Source organism: Wasmannia auropunctata, unplaced genomic scaffold (assembly GCF_000956235.1).
Source record: "Wasmannia auropunctata unplaced genomic scaffold, wasmannia.A_1.0 LD335999.1, whole genome shotgun sequence".
Taxonomy (NCBI): Eukaryota; Metazoa; Arthropoda; class Insecta; order Hymenoptera; family Formicidae; genus Wasmannia; species Wasmannia auropunctata.
The window spans coordinates 115615-134750 of record NW_012026891.1 but is presented as its reverse complement, the minus strand read 5'-3'; the positions used below and the strand labels follow the sequence as shown (position 1 = coordinate 134750).

The following is a 19136-nucleotide window of genomic DNA, read 5'->3' as shown; positions in this document are numbered from 1 at the left end:
ATATATATATATATATATATATACCTATACGTACGTATAAATGCGCGCTTCTGAATACACGTGATTGCGACACGCGAACAGAGAGCATCGGCAATGCGTTCTAATGGCCCACTTTAAACAAACGCGTGCTCGCACTCCGCGCTCTCGTGACACGCGTGTGTGCCGGCGCATACCGTCACGGTTACCAGGATATCTTTACGTCTTTGCCTGCGTGCGATTGCATAAATGCATCAAGACTGATAGTGGCGAAAATGGCGTAGGAGTACGCACGTCGTCTTGCATCGTCATCGTGACGAATATCGTCTTTTGCTCGCTTGTCCTTTTTATTGCTTACTACTATCTATAGTGTCCATGTATAGCGTATATCTCGATGATTTGCTAATGTAAAAGCGCGATAGGAAATTGCTTTTTACTCATATCTAAACTGATTTTAATTGTGTTTATCGTTATGGCACAATTGGGAATTTACATTATTACGGTATTATTTACATTATTATGGTATTTCTATTAAATATAAATCATTAGCAAATAAATAGGATTTATATCTGGTAATTAACGATCGTGTTTTCTTTGATAAATAAATGAAAAATCAGTAGTTTGATTAATATAAATTCTAAGATAATAAGCATGTCAGTGCATTAAAAAAAAAAAAATGTTCGGGCGCATAAGATCCTGCAGCTTCCAACGGGAAGGGACGTTACCCTTACATCTGGTTAAATCTCGACGGTGGGATTAAAACGAGAAGAATACTTAAGGGATGCTCGAGGGTGGGCGCTCCCGCACGCGGCCGTATCTTAAGTTATAAAACTCTCAGGCCGCGGTGGATTACGTGGAGACGGACGGTTACGCTTTTATACGCGACGGTATAGTTTATGATTTCCGCGATGAACTACTTTTCTGAAATGAATACGGAGCGCACGCCCGCACGACTATGTGGGTCAAGGGACCCGGGACCCGGTTGGAGGATGCCCGGTGGAGGATGAGGGAGGCGAGCGGACTCGCGCGTTTCTCCCTTTCCGGTTTACGCATCGTTTTCATTGCCCGACCGTTAAGCTTAACTGCGGACTTTTACAGCGTCAGCCTGCATAAAAGCGCATACGACATTTTATGCGCGCCCGCGCGTAAAATCGTCCGTAACTTCTCGCGCCCTGGCCCCGACCGGGGCGGGTACTCGCAATTTTTTAATTTCCATTCCGCGCGCGGCCCGCGGCTACTCGACTCTCACCGCTCCCCTACCTTCCCTCTCTGTTTTCTTTTTCTCCCTCGCGACCGAGTCACGCCGCTCTCGCGAATCGCGGTGTGTGCGTTCGCGCGTTTTTTTTTGTCTTGCCGACGCATTCTTTTTCCAAGGCGCGCACGAGCGCGTACCTACGGGATGACGATAAAAGCGTTACGGTCGCGCAATTCGCGAAGGGAGATAGACATCGTGCTGCACGCTCGCGTGCTGTTTGATAATATTTACAAACTGATATTTCGTGCCTCGTTTCTGATAAAATATAGCTGTATCATCGTGGAAATAAACGCAGATACACAGCGCACTGTGTTTCTATTTTACAACGTTTGTTCCGCGCTGTAATTTTGCTACAGTGATTTCGCGTTGTAACACTTTAACTCAGGAGGTCGCTTCAGAAATCAAATTCCAAAGTTCCAAAGTTACGACGTAATCCGAAATATAGCTTATAGAATTTTTGCGATATAGCGCGTTTCGGATGTTATACGAGGTACAGAAATTTTCGTGGCGGCTTACACGTGGTAACCGCGGTGCATGGTTATCGTGAAAACTCTCTAATGCGGAATTTAATTCCCGCCGGGCACGGGGGATACAAAGCCCCTGGTACGCAGCAGTTATCAAGGCACACTGCTGCAATGACGCACTGGCCGGGCGAAACTGCGTCCGTGTCCATGCAGTAATCTCGTAAAAAACTCGCTAATACGGTAAAAGCGCGGAAAATGGCCATGCGCAGCGAAATACAATTACTCATTAGTCGAATCCCATTGCGCGCGGCTCGCCGGGCGACCGGAAACACTCCGTTCGCCGAATCAACCATGACGCGGGAGAGCTTTGAAGTTCGCGTTCACGTGGCTCGGCGGTAATTAACCGTAGAACGTCAGCCGGCGAGGGTTATTGGCAGCCCCGATGCAGTTTCGAATGCGTGCCATTTGTTCATTCGCGCGTCAACGTATATCCTTCTGTAACTGTCGCAAATAAGATTTACATCGCACGCTAACGACCGAGCCGTTTATGCCTGGTAATTTGCGTTCTGCCTCAAATTTTGTAAACGCAACAAAATGATTCGCGGCAGCAAATGATGGTGTTTAATAACACGAGCATCAAAAATTATATCGATCTCCATACGTGGAAAGAACGATTTTGCTGGAAGATAAAAAAAATCTGAAAATAATTTTTATTAGAGCACCATCAAAATGTTTTATCGGAAACTCAAAAATAATAATTTGCTGTAAAAAGTTTTGATATTCTAGCAATCAGTTGACCTTCGAACAAAATTATTTTGATGGTGCAGCTCTAGTGAAAATTATTTTAATATTTTTTTTATCTTCCAGCAAAATCGTTCTTTTTCGTGTAGAGATCGAAACTAAACTTCCTCTAATTGCGATTCCTGCATTACAAGCCTCGACGTGAAATCCATATTCAGGTATTAGCGTATCATTATTGATAACGTTCGCTGAATATCTTCGAACCGTCAGACGCATCACTGGCGCATCACGCGTGTGCATCGATTTTGACTGCGAATCGTGGACGTGACGGAGAAGATCGGTGTCTCTCTTCGTCAAGCGATCAGATTTAACGATACCGCGGCGTAATTAGATCCTATCCTCTAATGCCCGTTACCAATCAAGGCATTATCAGCACATGGTAATTACGACGATCGAGATTACCCGTTCTGTACAACGTCGCACGTCATCTCTGTTGCGACCTTATCGCCCGCGATTCTCTTGAGCGCGTGCTGCTATTCGTTCTGTCCCGTAATCTCGAAACGTCGACGCGAACCCTCTTTCCGGCGGCCTCATTGTTGTTGGACGAACGTAAATCCCGATAGATCCATCCGACCGACCGGGAAACCATGCGTGTCGTAGAATATGAAGCCGTGCGTAATACTGCGTAGCTTCCTGGACTCGATCGCTGCGCAAGGAGCGTACAATAATAGAATGTTGCGTATAAAGATGTAAAATTTACGAGAAAAATTATTAAGAATTAAGAATATTTTTTGGCAATCATAGTATATAACTTGCCTAAAATTTTAATTAAAAGCGTATCTGTTATATACTTTGCAGATAATAAACGTATGTCTCGGGATTATTGTACGTGGTATTGTCAGTGGTAGAAAATGGGACTAGTCAGGCTCAGACGATATTCCACATAATCCATCTCTGGATCTGTTATAATATATACGTAATATATAAGCGAAGAAGGCATACAATAATGGTGTTATATTATATTCTATAATTTCAACTGCGAATGATTTGACTATTTCTAATTTGAGTCTTGAAATAACGTCATTACAGATCTTCACATCGAGCGGCATGAGTGTAAATTTTTCATCATGTCGCGGAAAATTGCACAGGGATTTATGCATACGATCTGCTTTGTCTTATTAGACACCGCGCGTTTGTATACGGAACGTGTCCCCGATGTGATCAACGCCGAACGTGCAATTATGCACGTTCGCCGAGCAGACCCGTTCCCACTTCCTAAGCCGCGGGATTTCGAGGAGGGAAAATCATTTGGGGCGTGTGCGGGAGCTCTCGGTCGTAATCGCATTTGCAGATACGCCGTTTCTTGAAGTAATAGCACATCCATGAGATTTCCGCGGCTTTGAAGTCTTGTATTCATGCTCGTTAATTGATATTTATATCATACGAAGTTGCTTGAAAATGACATCAAAAAGGGGATAAAAATAACGAGATGTGCGTTAAATGTGTTGATATTCTGCCATTCTGATATTTAGCTACAATTCTTTTTTTTACGATTTTCTCTTTAAATATATATTTAATGCGTGTCTCTTTAAACATTTAACCTTTGTCATCTTCCTACGAAGTTTTCATAAATTCATGAATAATTTATGAATTATGTATAAACCTAGTCTTTACACAAGTCGGTTTTTTTTTTGAGTATTTAAGAAGATTAGTTAATGAAGAATAAATTTAATATTTTCTTTCACACGTGAGTTCACCATAGCTCCGAAGGAAAACAAAAGTGCAACAGTATAGATCTCGTTGTAGAATTTAGAGCTAAGTATTATTCTTCTGCCAAATCATGTTTACGAATTTATGAACGACAGACTGTGTCTGTCGCCAATTTGGCAGGGGTTCAGATGCACGATGATCTTACGATCATCGACAGACCCGCCAAGAATGTCGGGCGCACGTGCGAGTTTGCTAATATTTCTAGTATGATCGACCGCGGAATTATTTGCAGTCACGGCCACGTTCGTCCTCCAGTGGCACGCGGTATTATTGACGATCGTTCGAGTATAATTGGACGAATCACAGCTGCGAAGTGTTATTTATGCAGATGTGTTGTTATTGGCGAATCAAGAACGTCAGAAAGTCGAGGCACGATTATTAGTTTTCTTACGCGATCCCGCCGTGCGAAGATGCTCTAATTCCCTTCAATTAGCTTCCGTCTTTCAGAAACTGCATGCTGTTCAATTTGCGTCTGTTGAATCTGCATGCCGTTTTAAAATTAGCCTTTATAGAAAATATTATTTGTAATAGCAGTTATTTCTTGTTTCTAGTAAAGTTTATTCTAAAATATTGAGTCTAATAAATATTGATTTGTGTAGTCATTAAAAATATTTGAAATTTTTATCAATTATCAACAAAATTATGACATCGATGTTGGATATTCTTTTGCAAAAAAAAATTAACTAACGTCTGTCTTATTTCTGAATAATGACGTAATTACATTTTAACACGAAACGTCTAACGCGCGCGCATACACACGTCTATATCACAATTGGCAATGCAATTATGAACAGTTGTCGTAGCGAGATGCACTCCACCTTCTGAGACATTCGGTGGTTCGAATACCGCCGAGGAGAATGAGGAGGGAGGGCACGAAACGCGAATGCAATCGAGGCCGGGTCGAGGCGCGGTTCAGCCTCGACTTGGTTAAGTACACTTTATTAAGCATGCCATCTGCACGTTGCGCCATCCACTTATGTGGTAAATGGAATTACAAACGCATCCCTATGCTGCGGGAACCCAGGTTGCGGCTCACACCTTGCGTTCACAATGAGCGTGCATACGTCGGGCTAACTGTTGTATATAGCATCGTAATTGAATAACAGTTGGAAATTCGTAGTCGGCAACGACGATTAGCGCCGGGGAGAAAAATTGATATGGAACTCACGCCCCGTTTTTATAATGAAAATATTTATTTTGCAGAAGCTTTTTTTTTTATTAACACGAGGTTCTCTTTTTTTTTGGTAGCCGTAACATGCGTCATATTACCATTTCAATCTAATCTTTTGATACCATTGTGAACGCGCCGCTCTGATGGAACGCCAATTCTCGGTTGAGCGTGAGTCACGATTTTCTGACGGATTTGATTGATCGCATTGTGGTTGCAGTCCACGTTGCAGAAAATCCACATAAAAGAGAAAGCGCGGACTGGCCCGGCTACAATGATTTAGAGCGATGCTATCTAGCGGGCACGAGCGATTTTGCTGATAACAAACTTCCACTCGCTTTATTCGGCGCGCACCACTCGTCCGCCCGCGCTCGCGATCTCCGCGAAAATCGATGAAGAATTTATCGAACGTAATCGCGGTCGCGAAGCCTGAAATTCCGCATCGCGGCCGAATTCGGATGAGCCTCGCGTATCGAGATCGGCAAATTATTCGGCCGTGAGAGAAGCCGCCGTTTATCAAACTCCGGCCGAGTGTACACGCGCGCGTGTGTATGTGTGTATGTGTATGAGAGTGTTGCCGGTCTATCGAAGACAGGCTCGTTGATTTATTAAATTGCCGCGCCAAGCGAGAGAAGAAGAGAGAAAGAGGGAGGGATCTATTAAGAGCGAACACGGTCAAGCGAGACGATCGCGGCGTAGCGTCGTCGTCGCACCTCTTCTCTCGCTGGGCTCGAAGACAAAATTATTAAAGTTCGCCGTGCACCAAGCGTGCACCTTCGATGTTTGCGCTCGCAGTCGGCGGACTATATGAGTTTCCGGTAAATACGGCCGCACCGCCCGCCCGTCGAAGCTGATGAAAAGACTTGTTTACTCGCAGCCTGCTGATTTTCGAAGTACGCGATGCTGCAAAACTCACGAGCGAGAAACATCCGCGTAAAGGGTTCCGTGTATACAAACTGCCCGGTTTTCAACCGGGAAAGCTTCCTCCCCCCTCCCCCGTTTTATCAGAGGGATGGATAAATCCTGTTTGTCCGCGGAAGATCAATAATCGGTATGATATTGCGTATAAAGTATAAATACGGTTTAGAGTAACTTCGTTATTTTTACAGACTTTTCCGTCTGTTTATCTATTTATTTTTCACAAAAAGGGGAGAGGCTTTTTTTTTTAAGAAAAGATGGCGCTATTGCGACTTTTTTTAGGCTCGAACTTTGCGTCTCGACAGAAGATATAACATTATATGTAATTTGATTTATTCGTGTGCCTTAACTGATTACCGACTGCGTACTCTTTCGCGTAATTATTTCGACATGAAATATAGCGCAATATAATCGCTTGCACGTGAGACAGAGACTGTTTAGATGTGCACTCCCGGTTGATTTCCCACGACGTACGAAAATTGCACTAGGAAAAATCGCTCGTCGACCTTCATCTTTCGCACGCTGTATGAGTCATAATTTTGTACTAAGCGAGCCCATCTTTCCTCCAGTTCGCGCTGTGCAAATAGTGCACCGGGAGTTTCCAGCGCCGCTGCTGCGGTAGCGGCAGCTCGGAAACAATAATTAATTAGCTGCCTCGCGAGGAAGCAAGGCACGGCGAGGAGAACGATGATCGCAGATGTTGCACGTCGGTAACGACGACCCGTAGAGACGTACGAGCATCCCCGCCGTTGCAGAAGTAAATTGCAGACGGATGCTGTTCTCCCTAATCGGGCGTCAGTCGGAAACATTTTCCGATCATGCATTGATTAATATAATTCAATTGACTCAGATAACTAATAATAACGATTGAGAGATAATCTCTATTTTTTTATTTTACAATCAAATTTTACTGTGCAAAACTGTATTACGTTTATGATTATCACGTGATACAATATTATTAAAGAGGAAATTTATTTATTAATATTTATATTATTCGATATTGGAACACTGCAACGATTATGTACACATTGTACAGGGAAAGAACGATTTTGTTGAAAGATCTATAAATTTTGCTAAAAATAGATCTAAAAATAATTTTTTGTTGAATCATCAAAATAATTTGTTGGAATGTTAAAACTGATAAGCATTGCTATAAAATGTTTTGATATTCTAGTAATCACTTTGATTTTTGCACAAAACTATTTTGATTATTGAACAAAAATTATTGAACAAAAAAATTTTTAGATCTGGATTCAGCAAAATCTTTCCGTGTATAAATTCCTATTTGATACATTCAGTAAACGTATATCAGAGAATATTCAATAAGCGGATTAGAGAATATTCTGATTTTATAAGCTTATAATATATTGTCATACATAATGCTTAGTTTTTTTATTACAATTTTTAGATATTTTTAGATATTTTTTTATATTATATAAAATTGATAATGCATTACAATTCCTTATAAATTCTTCAAAGTTTTTGTCGCTATTCTATCTGTGATATTCCATTAAGTATTTTCAGCGGAAGGGAATCATTTATTATTGTTATAGTATAATTTGTATGTTGTATTGACATTATTGATTTCGATATACGCTGAAGCTTTCTAAGAGTGTACGCGCTGACTGATACCATTTTAAAACGTTTCCTAAGAAAACAGGCGAGCCTCTCGTTAAGGAAACCCACGTGATCCTTGGCGAGAAGCCACCTAGAGAGATCCTTTCTTTCACGACACAGTCGGTGCTCGATCGATGTTGACGACCAGACCAATCGACCATTAAGTATATCCCAGGTCGCGCGCAAAAAGAACACGGTAGGCAATCAATCTTCCATACGTCGAAGTCTTGTAGACGCTACCTCGCGTCTCTCATGACGACGTGGAGGAAAACAGGAGACGATGTCGGAGGGGGCGAGGGAGAGGGAGGGAATGCGGAAGAAACGTTGCGGGGGACGAGCGAACCTTGGGCGTCGTCGCCGCAAAAAGTTGTCAGTCCTCGACGATAGAGGAGAGATCGCTCAGAAGCGGTCCTAGCGGCGGCGGAAACGACTCCTTGCTCCTCCGGCAATTCGCGACTAGTCGAGCAACGTCGATTTGTCTCCCCGATTCGTCGAACGTCGAGGCGTTACGGCAATTTAACGGGTTCTATATCTGTGATTTCAGGTAGCAGCGAGGAATCGAGGGCCGGTGGCGGTGATCCTGGGAAGCTGGGAGTGAAGAAATCGAGACCGAAGGCCTCCTCGCCGAACAGGCAGGGACCACAGCAGTGTCAGGTGAGTTAGAATCAAGGCGCGACGATGTGAATCATTGTGCTTTGGAGAGAGAGAGACGGAATTCCTGCGAATGACGTGAGCCTCACCCGAAAATATAACGAGATCAAACTGAAAATTAATTCGATGGAGAATGAATTAATGTTTAGCGTACAGAGACAATCTAACAGCTTTTTTGAGGCAATTAGTTTATTAAAAATATAGGATTTCCCACAGTTCTGTTTTCGGTTCTCTTCTAAATTATATTTTTTTTCGATGACTGGAGTTAATGTTATATTTGCTACGATCTAAATATAGTTATGCAGAAACATTAATAATTTTGATAGAATGTGATATTGGCATTTGTTAGCGATCTGTAACAGATGAGCGGGATAGATTGTCATTCGAATTTCATTCAAATTGGCTCTTCCGCAGGTACGACTGCTCATATGTGCATCAAGAATATTTATGCAATTACTATCAATCAGAATATTCAGCCGCCGTGACAACGGCAAGCGATCGTGCACCCCCCGAAAAGATATTTTTGTATAATGAAATTTATTTAACAATCGTTTGCTTGACAATCACGGAGTTTTAAAGCTACTCGCAGTTTTTAATCCTAAATGAGCTGTCTCGTACTCGGTAGGAAAAAAAATTGCGTCCCATTGTCAATAATTATCATGCGCGACGCACATCCTCATTTTACCCGAATAAAATTACTCGGATAGTCTTAATTATACTGCCGCATGCCGGGAACATTATTTTTAAATATTCTCTTGTGTACACATATACGTATAGCTTGTTTAAATTACGTATATGCATAATGTAGCTACGTTCTTGACGAGAGCGCATTTTTTTTACCAGTATATTTTAATTAAATCTGAAATCACTCGCGGAAATAACGAAAACCTACCGCGCTCCGTAACGTGAACTGACATTAGATAATTGTCTCTGTCAATTGATTTAAAGTTCGCTGAAATAAAGTGCTCGGTTACGTGCGCGAATCGGAAGTTGGTCCGCGGTTCAAACTGATAATTGCGCTGTTCTTTAATTACTCGTGCATCGCGAAATCGTGTAACTGCTTTTTACGGTCTGTTTTTTTTTCCGCGTATCTGTTATATAATTTTGCGACGTACCATACAGACCGCCGGAGCTATATGTTTTGTTTAACGGCTCTCTGACGTTTTTCCCTCCGTTGTGCTCCATTTTAACAGTTAGTTTCCTTTCGAGAGCACGCAGCGACAAAGAGCATTTTCACGGGGAAGAACGAGGCGACGGTTCGTTAGCGACCGATCGAGTTAGACGACCACGATCGATGACCACGGGGGTGTGCTCGAAAACCGTAGCGCGAGGCCGCAAAATTCGTGCTAACCCGCCCTATTCTACCTCCCCCTCCCCTGTGTGTCTGCCCCTTTCCGTCCCTTTCGCCCGCAGCCGGAACGAGTCGAAATGGCGCCATCGAACGCTAACGATGCTGACCCACTTTCCGCTCCGCGCCGGCGCGCTTGTTGCGGAAAGCCACCACGACGTGCGGGGATGCGCTCTCGCATCCGTGACGTGCAATCCGGACGAGTTTTCGCACGCACGCGGCATTTTTACGACGGCCCTTCGAGTCCGTTTTATCACGGACCCGCGTACGTCCGTACGTTGCCTTCAGACAACTTTTTTATGGCGCGCAGCTATTTCCCTTTCCAACTTGAAGCGCGGCAAATTAGATGCAGACTCCGACACTAAGCGTGAAGCACATCCTGAGAGTTTATTATTACCGTTATAGCGTTTCTCTTTTATTCGTAAATCGCGGTGCAGCATTTTTTTTTCTCGGATGCATGCGGTATTAATTTGATTTTTAATTCGCTACTGGCGAAACGGTAGAAATTAGGCACTCGCTTTTTTCGCGTCCTTATCATTGCCAATTCAGATTAAAAAAAAAAAAGCGAAAAATGATATTATCGATGCGTACATTATCCATGATATATTCTACATACACATGGCAGTTTTCTGTACACGCCTCTCTATATACGTGTAAAATGGAAATGAACTAATCGGCCGATTTCGAATTGACGTTACTGCAATTTATCTCTACGTGGCGACAGCGCGAAATGGCAGCGGTAGCCTTGATTTCAGCGCGGCTCAATTTCCTTCTTCCGTGCCCAGCCCCCTTGTGACCCACATTAAGACGCAACGGTCTCGGGCGCTAAAGTGCCAGGCGGTTGTCGGCGCTGTTTATACACGCGGTACACGCTCGCGCGCGTGCAAGCACGGCATCGTGGCCGTGTGCCGTGTGTGGAAAGGCTGTTGAATATTCAGGCGACGCCGGCGCGAGCCTCGAGCAGGCAGTGCAAACACGGCGGCACCCCGTGATGTAACACACGAACGCGATAGTCTCCCCTCCGCCTTCGCCCGCGCGCGCTCTCCCCGTTCGTCTGTACACTCGACCGATTTAGGCGTGCCTCGTGGTGGTATTTCGGAGCTAACCCTTTCAGAACCCGCCACCTTCGCTGATTGATCCGCTTTCCTCTCCGTCGTACATCGCGCGGTCTCTATATATACGCTCCGAGCTTTTGACTGAGGAAAACCACTTTGCTCCTTGAACCTGCAGATTCGTATTCTCGTTGCGAATTTAGCAGTCAGATATGTCGGCCCGATTCTGAAATCTTATTTACTCGGTATATTTAATCTCAGTAAGATGAGAATTATACAGCCGTCTTTAGACTCGTAATGCGAATATACGCGCCGTACTGTTTAAGAGGAAGGAAACCCTCCTTTCGCAGATCCCACTGTCTTTGCGACTCTGATCCTTCGCTTCTGCCTCCCTTCGTCTCCGTTCTCCTCTCCGTAGAAGATCGTACGTTATACTCTCTCGTTTCCACCCTTCCCACATAGCATCCCTCCTTGTCGCACGCGCTTCTTGTTCTTTCATCCTCGCTACTCGTTCTCCTTCATCTCTGCCACTTCCTCTTTCGTCCCCTTTGACCCGTTACTCTCGTCGTACCGTCTCTCCTCTTTCTCCCGCGTATGCCCGGGCAGCCCCTCGTCCTCGGTGTGCCTTGTTACGTAATTAAATGACGGTCCGCCTGACTTGTTGACAAGCCTTGTCGATGTATCGAGTTAGCGACGAATTAAGCCCGTCCGCCTCGGCTCGATTATGGCTCTCGGATATCGCTGTGATCCAAAGGGGGTGGTACTCGAATGAGAGAGAAAGAGATGGAGCGAAGAAGGGAAACAGCGAGGGATCGAGACAGAGAGGGAGAGAAGGCTAGCGGCCTTTGCAGCAGCGTCCGACGTGACGCTCGGCTGTCTCGCCGGAAATTGATCGTTATTCATTACAGGACGCCCGTGGAATTTTCCTCGTCACGGCGGGCTCTATACCGCCATAATTTATGCGCCAATTATCGCGCACGGCATTATGCGCGAGACGGTCGATTAATGCCGCGCGACGCGAGATAAAGTTTTTTAATGCACCCTTATGATCGCTCGCAATGCATCAACGATTTCCATTTAGAGCCCCGTTGCGTGGCGTAGCCCGGCCTCTCTCATAGATGCCATCATCTCTACACTGGACGCAGCACCGGTGTGTGCTAATTAATAATTCAAACGCAACGCGTCGGGCATTTTATACCTTGTATAACGACACGGCAGATTGCGAATATGATGATATTGAAAGTTTGAAAATCTGCGGGATGGAGGAAGAATAATGCATGCGATTATTAATCGTTCTGCTTGCGTGGCAGTTTTATGCTGAAAATAATTTGCGGCAAATGTGAACGCATTTAGATCGATTTAATAAAACCGAAGTCTTGTTAAGTTTCATATGAGAATTTAATTTGTGCCACAGCATATATATACCATCGAGAAAGCTATTGTTGTTGCAATTATTTAATCCGCACTCGTGTAAATGTAAAAGCAATGGTTTCACGAGGATGATGGAATCGCTGATGAACTCGCCGATCGATCGATTTTTCGCTTCGTCAACTGTACATTAAATCATTAATTAATCAGACCAGGCGGTGTACACACATCACAGAAAGTCAGAAAACTTTCGCGATAATTTTAATAAGCGAATGGACTTTTTTTTTCTGAAAAAGTGTAGATGAGATTGAATGATATACGCGATAATCTAAAAACACGTGTGGGATACTAACGGAATTATCTGATTAACCCGGACAAGATTAAACGACTTCTTCGTTACCCATCGCTTTGATTAAAACCGCTGTTCTTCTTCTTTTCGATTTAACGCCATCGTTTAGTTAGTTTTAACCTTCTCGCGTTTTACCCTTTCATCTCATTACCTTTCCACGATGTCGCTGCGAAATGATCTTGCAATCCGATTGTCGCGAACATTGCATTTTTGGTTGAGAGACTTCAAGAAAACGGGACCAATGTAATCCTCAAATTCGTGCAAACATATGCGCATGTACTATGCTGACATACGTGACCGTTATTCGGGATACCTATGTACTCTCAACATTCGCGGTGACACGAGCTGTTAATTAAGCCGACTTCAACCCAAGTTGTTGGTAGATCTACGTGCAGCTTCACCCCATTACGTCGTAGTTTCCATCCCAGTCCGTTGCTCTTGTTGTCGATCCTGCTCTTTACCATTCCGTTACATTCTGTACCTCTTTAGTTACGATAAAGGGACTAGGTTCCGTTCTGCGTCTGACGAAAACTATCCGTTACTACTGATGCGCGTCGCGAACTCGTGCGTGCGAAGAAATTACTATCGTCCGCCTTGAATGTGATGGAAACGTATTATTGATAACGTTATCTGTTAAAAAAATAAGTTTGGAAATTTATTTTCAATTTATTGAATAAAAAATCGTATTTTAAAATAGGTACAAACTCGATGGATTTGATTTATTTTTATGAAGTTGATACTCTTTCTCTCTCTGTTGCAAATAATTTTAGAAAATACTATATATTTTCCTAATATCAATAAATTCACAACGTATCAGCTATTTATGAATGTCAATATATTAATTTATTGTTAACCAGCATTTTATTAAATTATTTTCTCTAACGTTTATTATGTTTTAGACAAAATGAATAATGTTCTTTTATGTCTAAGCATTTATGATTTGGTTGGTTATAATATTTTCGTGATACTTCTTTGATAAATACTTAGTGAATGTTCGTAAAAAAAGTATTCGGCTTACACTAGCCTTGTTATGTCTATCTTTCGCGGGAAGAAGTTGCTGGTAAACGAACGACTCTCTCGGTGCGGTCGTCTTTCGCGACACAATGGAAATCCCGAGCGGTAACGCGATTTCCTGCATTCCATTCATCGTTCCTTTTCCCTAGCAACGTAGTCCATTCGTGCATTACTTGCCCGTCCTCAACCCTCAAACGAGAATAATATCCTCCCGTCGCCATGATGGCGACGGGCCTTTGTCTCTTTGCAGCATCAGCAGCAACGACGGCACACCGAGTCTTTCCTTCTCGCGAAGGCTGCCTTCCTCATTATTTACGGAAGCGCGAGTTTCTCGTCTCCTTAACGGTTGCTGGTAATAAGATGCACTTCTTTAAAAGATTCGTCTGCCCGGAAGCGACAAATTGCATTCGCCCGGCGGCCTCGCCCCCTCGGGGTTGCACTACCGCTTCCAGTCCCTGTTAGAAGAAAACTCGGGACGGGACGCGAACGTGGTTAGCCGGAACAAACGTTAACCGGATGAAACCACAGATGCATCTTACTCATGAGCCGCGTGGCGGCAGTTCACTTTAGCGAATGCGTTCATATAATGAAATAATCTTTCGTTTTCCTTTTCTTTGTTTGCCTTCCTTCTTTTTTTGTTAGATGTCAATGTATACGCGATTGGATTACTATTACATGCAGTATGAAATTACGCTGTACTATTTATTACAATTGCAATATACATTTCCTAAATAAGGTAATATAATAATACGTAATATTCTTACGGCGATTTTTCAAGAAATTATATAAATACAGTAGCGGACAGTAAGCTTATCCCTCGTTTTATTGCTTACTAAAGACATGATTTGAATCAGTTATTAGATTGATTTGAGCATTATTGAAACGAGTAAGAGCATAGAAATCGAATGATACCCGCTCTCGACGAAAATCCTCCTATACGTAGTTCTCTCGAAACTTCAGAATGTAGCATGCGGAGTTCTCGCCGGCGATACGCACGATTTCACATTCGATCCCTAATACTCGTGCCTCTCATTGGAAGAGCGGTCGCGACGAATGCGGTTGGTCGGAATGACCGTTAAGCGGATCGGCCGATCGATGGGGGGACCGGTCTAAACCATGAATCGCTCCGTGGTTGCCTCTCCGACCACCGGGTTCGGTCCAAGTGTCCTCTCGCGCGCATCTCTCCCACCAAGGTTTCCCTCTTAACGAAGTATCAATGTTACCACCCGCGGGATTACGTATTCAGGGCCCGGTGTTGGCCGGTGTACATTGGCTGCGGCGCTACAGGCTGCAGTCGCGAGCCAAGTGGAGACGACCGAGCACCATCGTGCACAGACGAGATGCGGCCAGAGATCGTGGCGAAGGGAGGTGGATTGGCAAAGAGAGTGGTAGCCAGAAAGGCCAGGAGTAATGATGTTTGTTTAGCTCTCAAGAAGAGGGTCCGCGTCGGGGGTGGAAGATACGGGTTTTGGCACGGGAATGATGGGTGTGGGATGCGAAAGACCACCGTACCCATGGTCGTTGAGTTCACTCGTTGAGGCTCTCTCCTCCTTCTTCAGATCTTTGTCTCCTCTCTTTCTATCTAGCTCTCTCTCTCTGTCTTATCCTTATCTCGCCATCTGCCGTTTCTACTGCCGCTTCTCCGTCACTCCGGCAGCTCCTCTCATCTTTCTCTCTGGTCCCAGTCCTCGCCTCGTAAATTGAAACTCCCGTGTGTTGGCGTCCGTGCATCTGGAGCTCCTTAGGAGTTAAGCTACGCAAATTAGATTTTCTGCTTAGGAGCCAGAAGTACGACTCCCCCTTTCCCTTGGCGCCTCGCCCCTTTTCATCTCCCGGCTCCTGCGAGACCTCCACGAGACCGTGTGCAAACGTTCATCCCACCTCGTGAATATATACGGCCACCACCTCTACACATCTCAAATCTTTGCGTTTGCGTCACTTCTGGCCCCTTTTATTTTTTATTTCCTTTTCCTTAGTTTTTTACGTCCTCTTATCTGCGCCCCTGCTTTCTCACACGCTCGCTCTTATCTCCTCCCCCGCTGGTCCGCTTCACGTCTTTGGTCAATATTATCCGCGACGCGTCAGTCTTAATACCTTTTTCTTTAATCTGGGATTTGCTCTCGGTAGTGGAGGCGACGCGAAGTTTTTCTATCTATGGCCCGGAAATTTCTTCTGTCATGTTGAAGGGTACTTCTCGTTTTCTCGAGGACGTTCGTTATGTACGCCCGTTCCTTCATGAAATGGAATTTGTTGCCTGTTTGCTGGATCCCAGCAAATGTTTGCCGACAGACTGTACCGTTTAAGCTATACGTGAGTCGTCATAGCAACCGTGGCTCATGGTTAAATAGTATCGCTTCGCATGAGTGCTTGCGAGGATTCCGCAGGAAGTTCGTATTCCGCCGGATGTCAACAAGCTTCTTTTTTTTATACCGAAAAGCCAACGACTCTGTCTGCGTCTCAATTCCGCGATTTTTATATTTAAATATCTAATACTAAGTACTATGTATATACACAGACGATAAAAGTAATTAAGAATATTGTAATTTTAATTTTTAGTTTATCTACGTCTTGCTCAATATTACTGTTATAAATAAAAAATCGAATCATATGTCATCTTCCGACTTCGTATGTGACTATGAGAGAGTCGACGGTTCCAAATAATGCGATAAATACGATCGACACAATTCCGTCTTCATCTTTCATTAAGCAAAACGCAGTTTTTTAAGCTAAAATAAATTCCGTCATTCAGAGAAGCGAGGACGGAATTCTTTCGGCGATTTCGGATTCGGCTTTTCTCGTCTCACCGGAATCACCGGCAATTCATGTACCTCTCGTGCTCGTCGAACGATTGAAAATAACAGCGAAACGAGAAGCGGAAAAGACTTTTCCGATAATGGAGGCACAGAGTCGTGCCATCGCACGTTTTCCACGTCGTCACGTGGCGCGGCGACGGCCGCAGGTGCATTGGAAATTAATTTCGGCTTAATGCCGTGGCGCCGGCACCGCGAATCCTTCGACGTGACGACGAATTCTCGATGCCCTCGAGACGTGATATTCCGAATCTCGTCCGCGGCATTCCTCGAGCAGGCCATTAGAGCGAGTTTAGCCACGTCGCAGGCATCCTGTACCTCTACACATTATAGATCGCATTTCGAAATAAGATCGATATACGCCTCGTTCGTTTTTTGATTTTTTTTCTATGAGAATCAAGTTTGTTTTGCAGTAACGTAAACGTAATATCTCTATCAATTTTATGACAACATAGAGGAGATAAATTGTTATTTATGCAAAATCAATTATTTGGATTCAGATTTGACAATTTTACGTTATTTAAATAAATGATTCCCTGGTATTAAAGAGTTATGAAATTATATTACGATCATGTTGATTCTTTAATTTGTTTTAAAGGTTTACATAAATCTTGGATATTCTTTTGCAGAATAATATTAATAGAGAAGAGTATTTATATTTTAGAATTTTAATCTTGTTACCTCGATGATACCGCTTCATTACATTATGCACGGCATTTCGAGAGGCAGCGACAAGGTCGTGACGAAAGGCGCAGGGCAAATTTATTGGAAATGTTAATCGTTCCTGTCGTTCATGGGCCCGCGGAATTTGCACGATTTTCCATGGCGGCGAACTCGTCGCCCATTTGAACGAGGCATTGGATTTTCGGGTGGAACACTGGTCGCATTCAATTCCTCGGCCTTTAGCTTCCTGAAATAGTTCCTGAAATAGTGCGCGACCCGGAGCCGCGTATAATAAACCTAATTCCACATACTTAACGGGCATACCACTCTCCGGGACTGGCGGCGCACGCGTGTGGTCGGGCGTTAAATCCGCGAGTAATTTCTACGTACGTGCTGCAGTGATACCGGCGATCTCTTATTCTTTAGTAAGACAGACGATAATAGCATCGTTTATCAGAGAAGCATTAACGAAATCTTCACTATCGTTTTTCCATCTCGATACTTTGCCGCGAGAATAGCGTCAATTTAATTCTGTATCACACGTACGAATGAAGAGTATCTTTTACGTTGTATTTTTAATTAGATCCGATTAGATTATATAATATTAGTTCGAAAAACTGGATTTGTTCTCATCAAGAATAGAAAAGTGATTATAAAATTTTTGTTTTTAAAATTTTTATAACTACCATTTTTTTCGTACAAAGAAACGAAAAGTATTAGTGGAAAAATTTATTTCGGTTTTACATACATTTATTGTTGGGATTATTATTTCCCAACATGTTCACCGTTACCCTTTATACGTACTTAATTGCATTTTTATTGCTTTTTATAAATTAAGTTTGTAGATTATTTTATGCACCGCGTACAGAAGTTACGAAAGTTGCATAAGGACTTTATAATCACTCTGTATTTTAATCACTCTTTATAATCACTCGCTTTTGAAATAATATATTGAGCCAGACTGCATAATGCATAATAGAACAAATAAGAAATACTTTCGTTTGAGGCGCGACGATTCTGTTCGTGTTAAGAACACGATTGTCGCTGTTCGTTACGGAAATTGCGAAGTTATTCTTTATCGGCGATGCGCTGGACATAATGATTATTGCGTCGTGCGACGGTGAGCTCGTAAATTGAAGGAAGATCCGCGTTTATGCATCGCGCGATAGCCATTTGATACTGTCTAATGTCCATCATAAAGTGATGTCTTCATTTTACGACGGTCATGCATGCTAATTGAAAATTATGGTCACGCTTGAATATATCTCTCGCGTTTTAAAATAGAATTCGTCGACGACTCTTCTTCGCGCGTCGCTAACATACTCGACGAAAAAAGAAATTCCATCGGATAAGTGTAAGTTTCCGCTACACCGTGGTAACCGAGAGAGATATTGCATTCAACGGCAAGTGTAACGTAATTGCGCGTGGCCGTGATTCGACAGACGTCATGCGTAATTTTCATCTACAACGCTGCTGCAACGACGGTTGTTTCTCCCTGTTACAGATCTGCGGGAAGGTGTTTAACAACGCATCAGCGCTCACGAAGCACAAACTGACGCACAGCGACGAGAGGAAATACGTGTGCACGATGTGCGGCAAGGCGTTCAAACGACAGGACCACCTGTGAGTACAGATTTAGAGTATTTCACGTCAGCGGATATTTTATTATATAGCGGATTAACGGTATATTTGTGAATATGTCAAATTTTACGAGATAAGCTCTTGGTAATTGTAAGATTAACAAAAGATAACTATATTTTAATCACAGACCAGCAACGCTAGTTTCGTTTCGAATTATGTATTGAGGTAACAAATGAGAATTAACGTTCTCGTTTTCAACGTACATGGAGAACATTATTTAGAAAAAAAGCACATTGATTTGCAGTAAGTCCGTAATAGTGCCATGTTGTATTGCAATGTCACTCACCATCTTGTTAAAAGTCTATTTCACTTTTCGATCAGCATCTCGCGT

General features: G+C 43.3%; 1 protein-coding gene across 1 annotated transcript in view; it reads left to right on the top strand.

Annotated features, from left to right (window-relative positions):
* Nucleotides 1-19136, top strand: part of LOC105453446 (zinc finger protein 541-like) — a 235793-nt gene that overhangs the window by 187450 nt on the left and 29207 nt on the right. Inside the window, exons 5-6 of the mRNA XM_011695408.1 lie at nt 8458-8563; nt 18669-18787. Of these exons, the coding sequence (XP_011693710.1) occupies nt 8458-8563; nt 18669-18787 (225 nt within the window). The remainder of the gene's footprint in view (nt 1-8457; nt 8564-18668; nt 18788-19136) is intronic.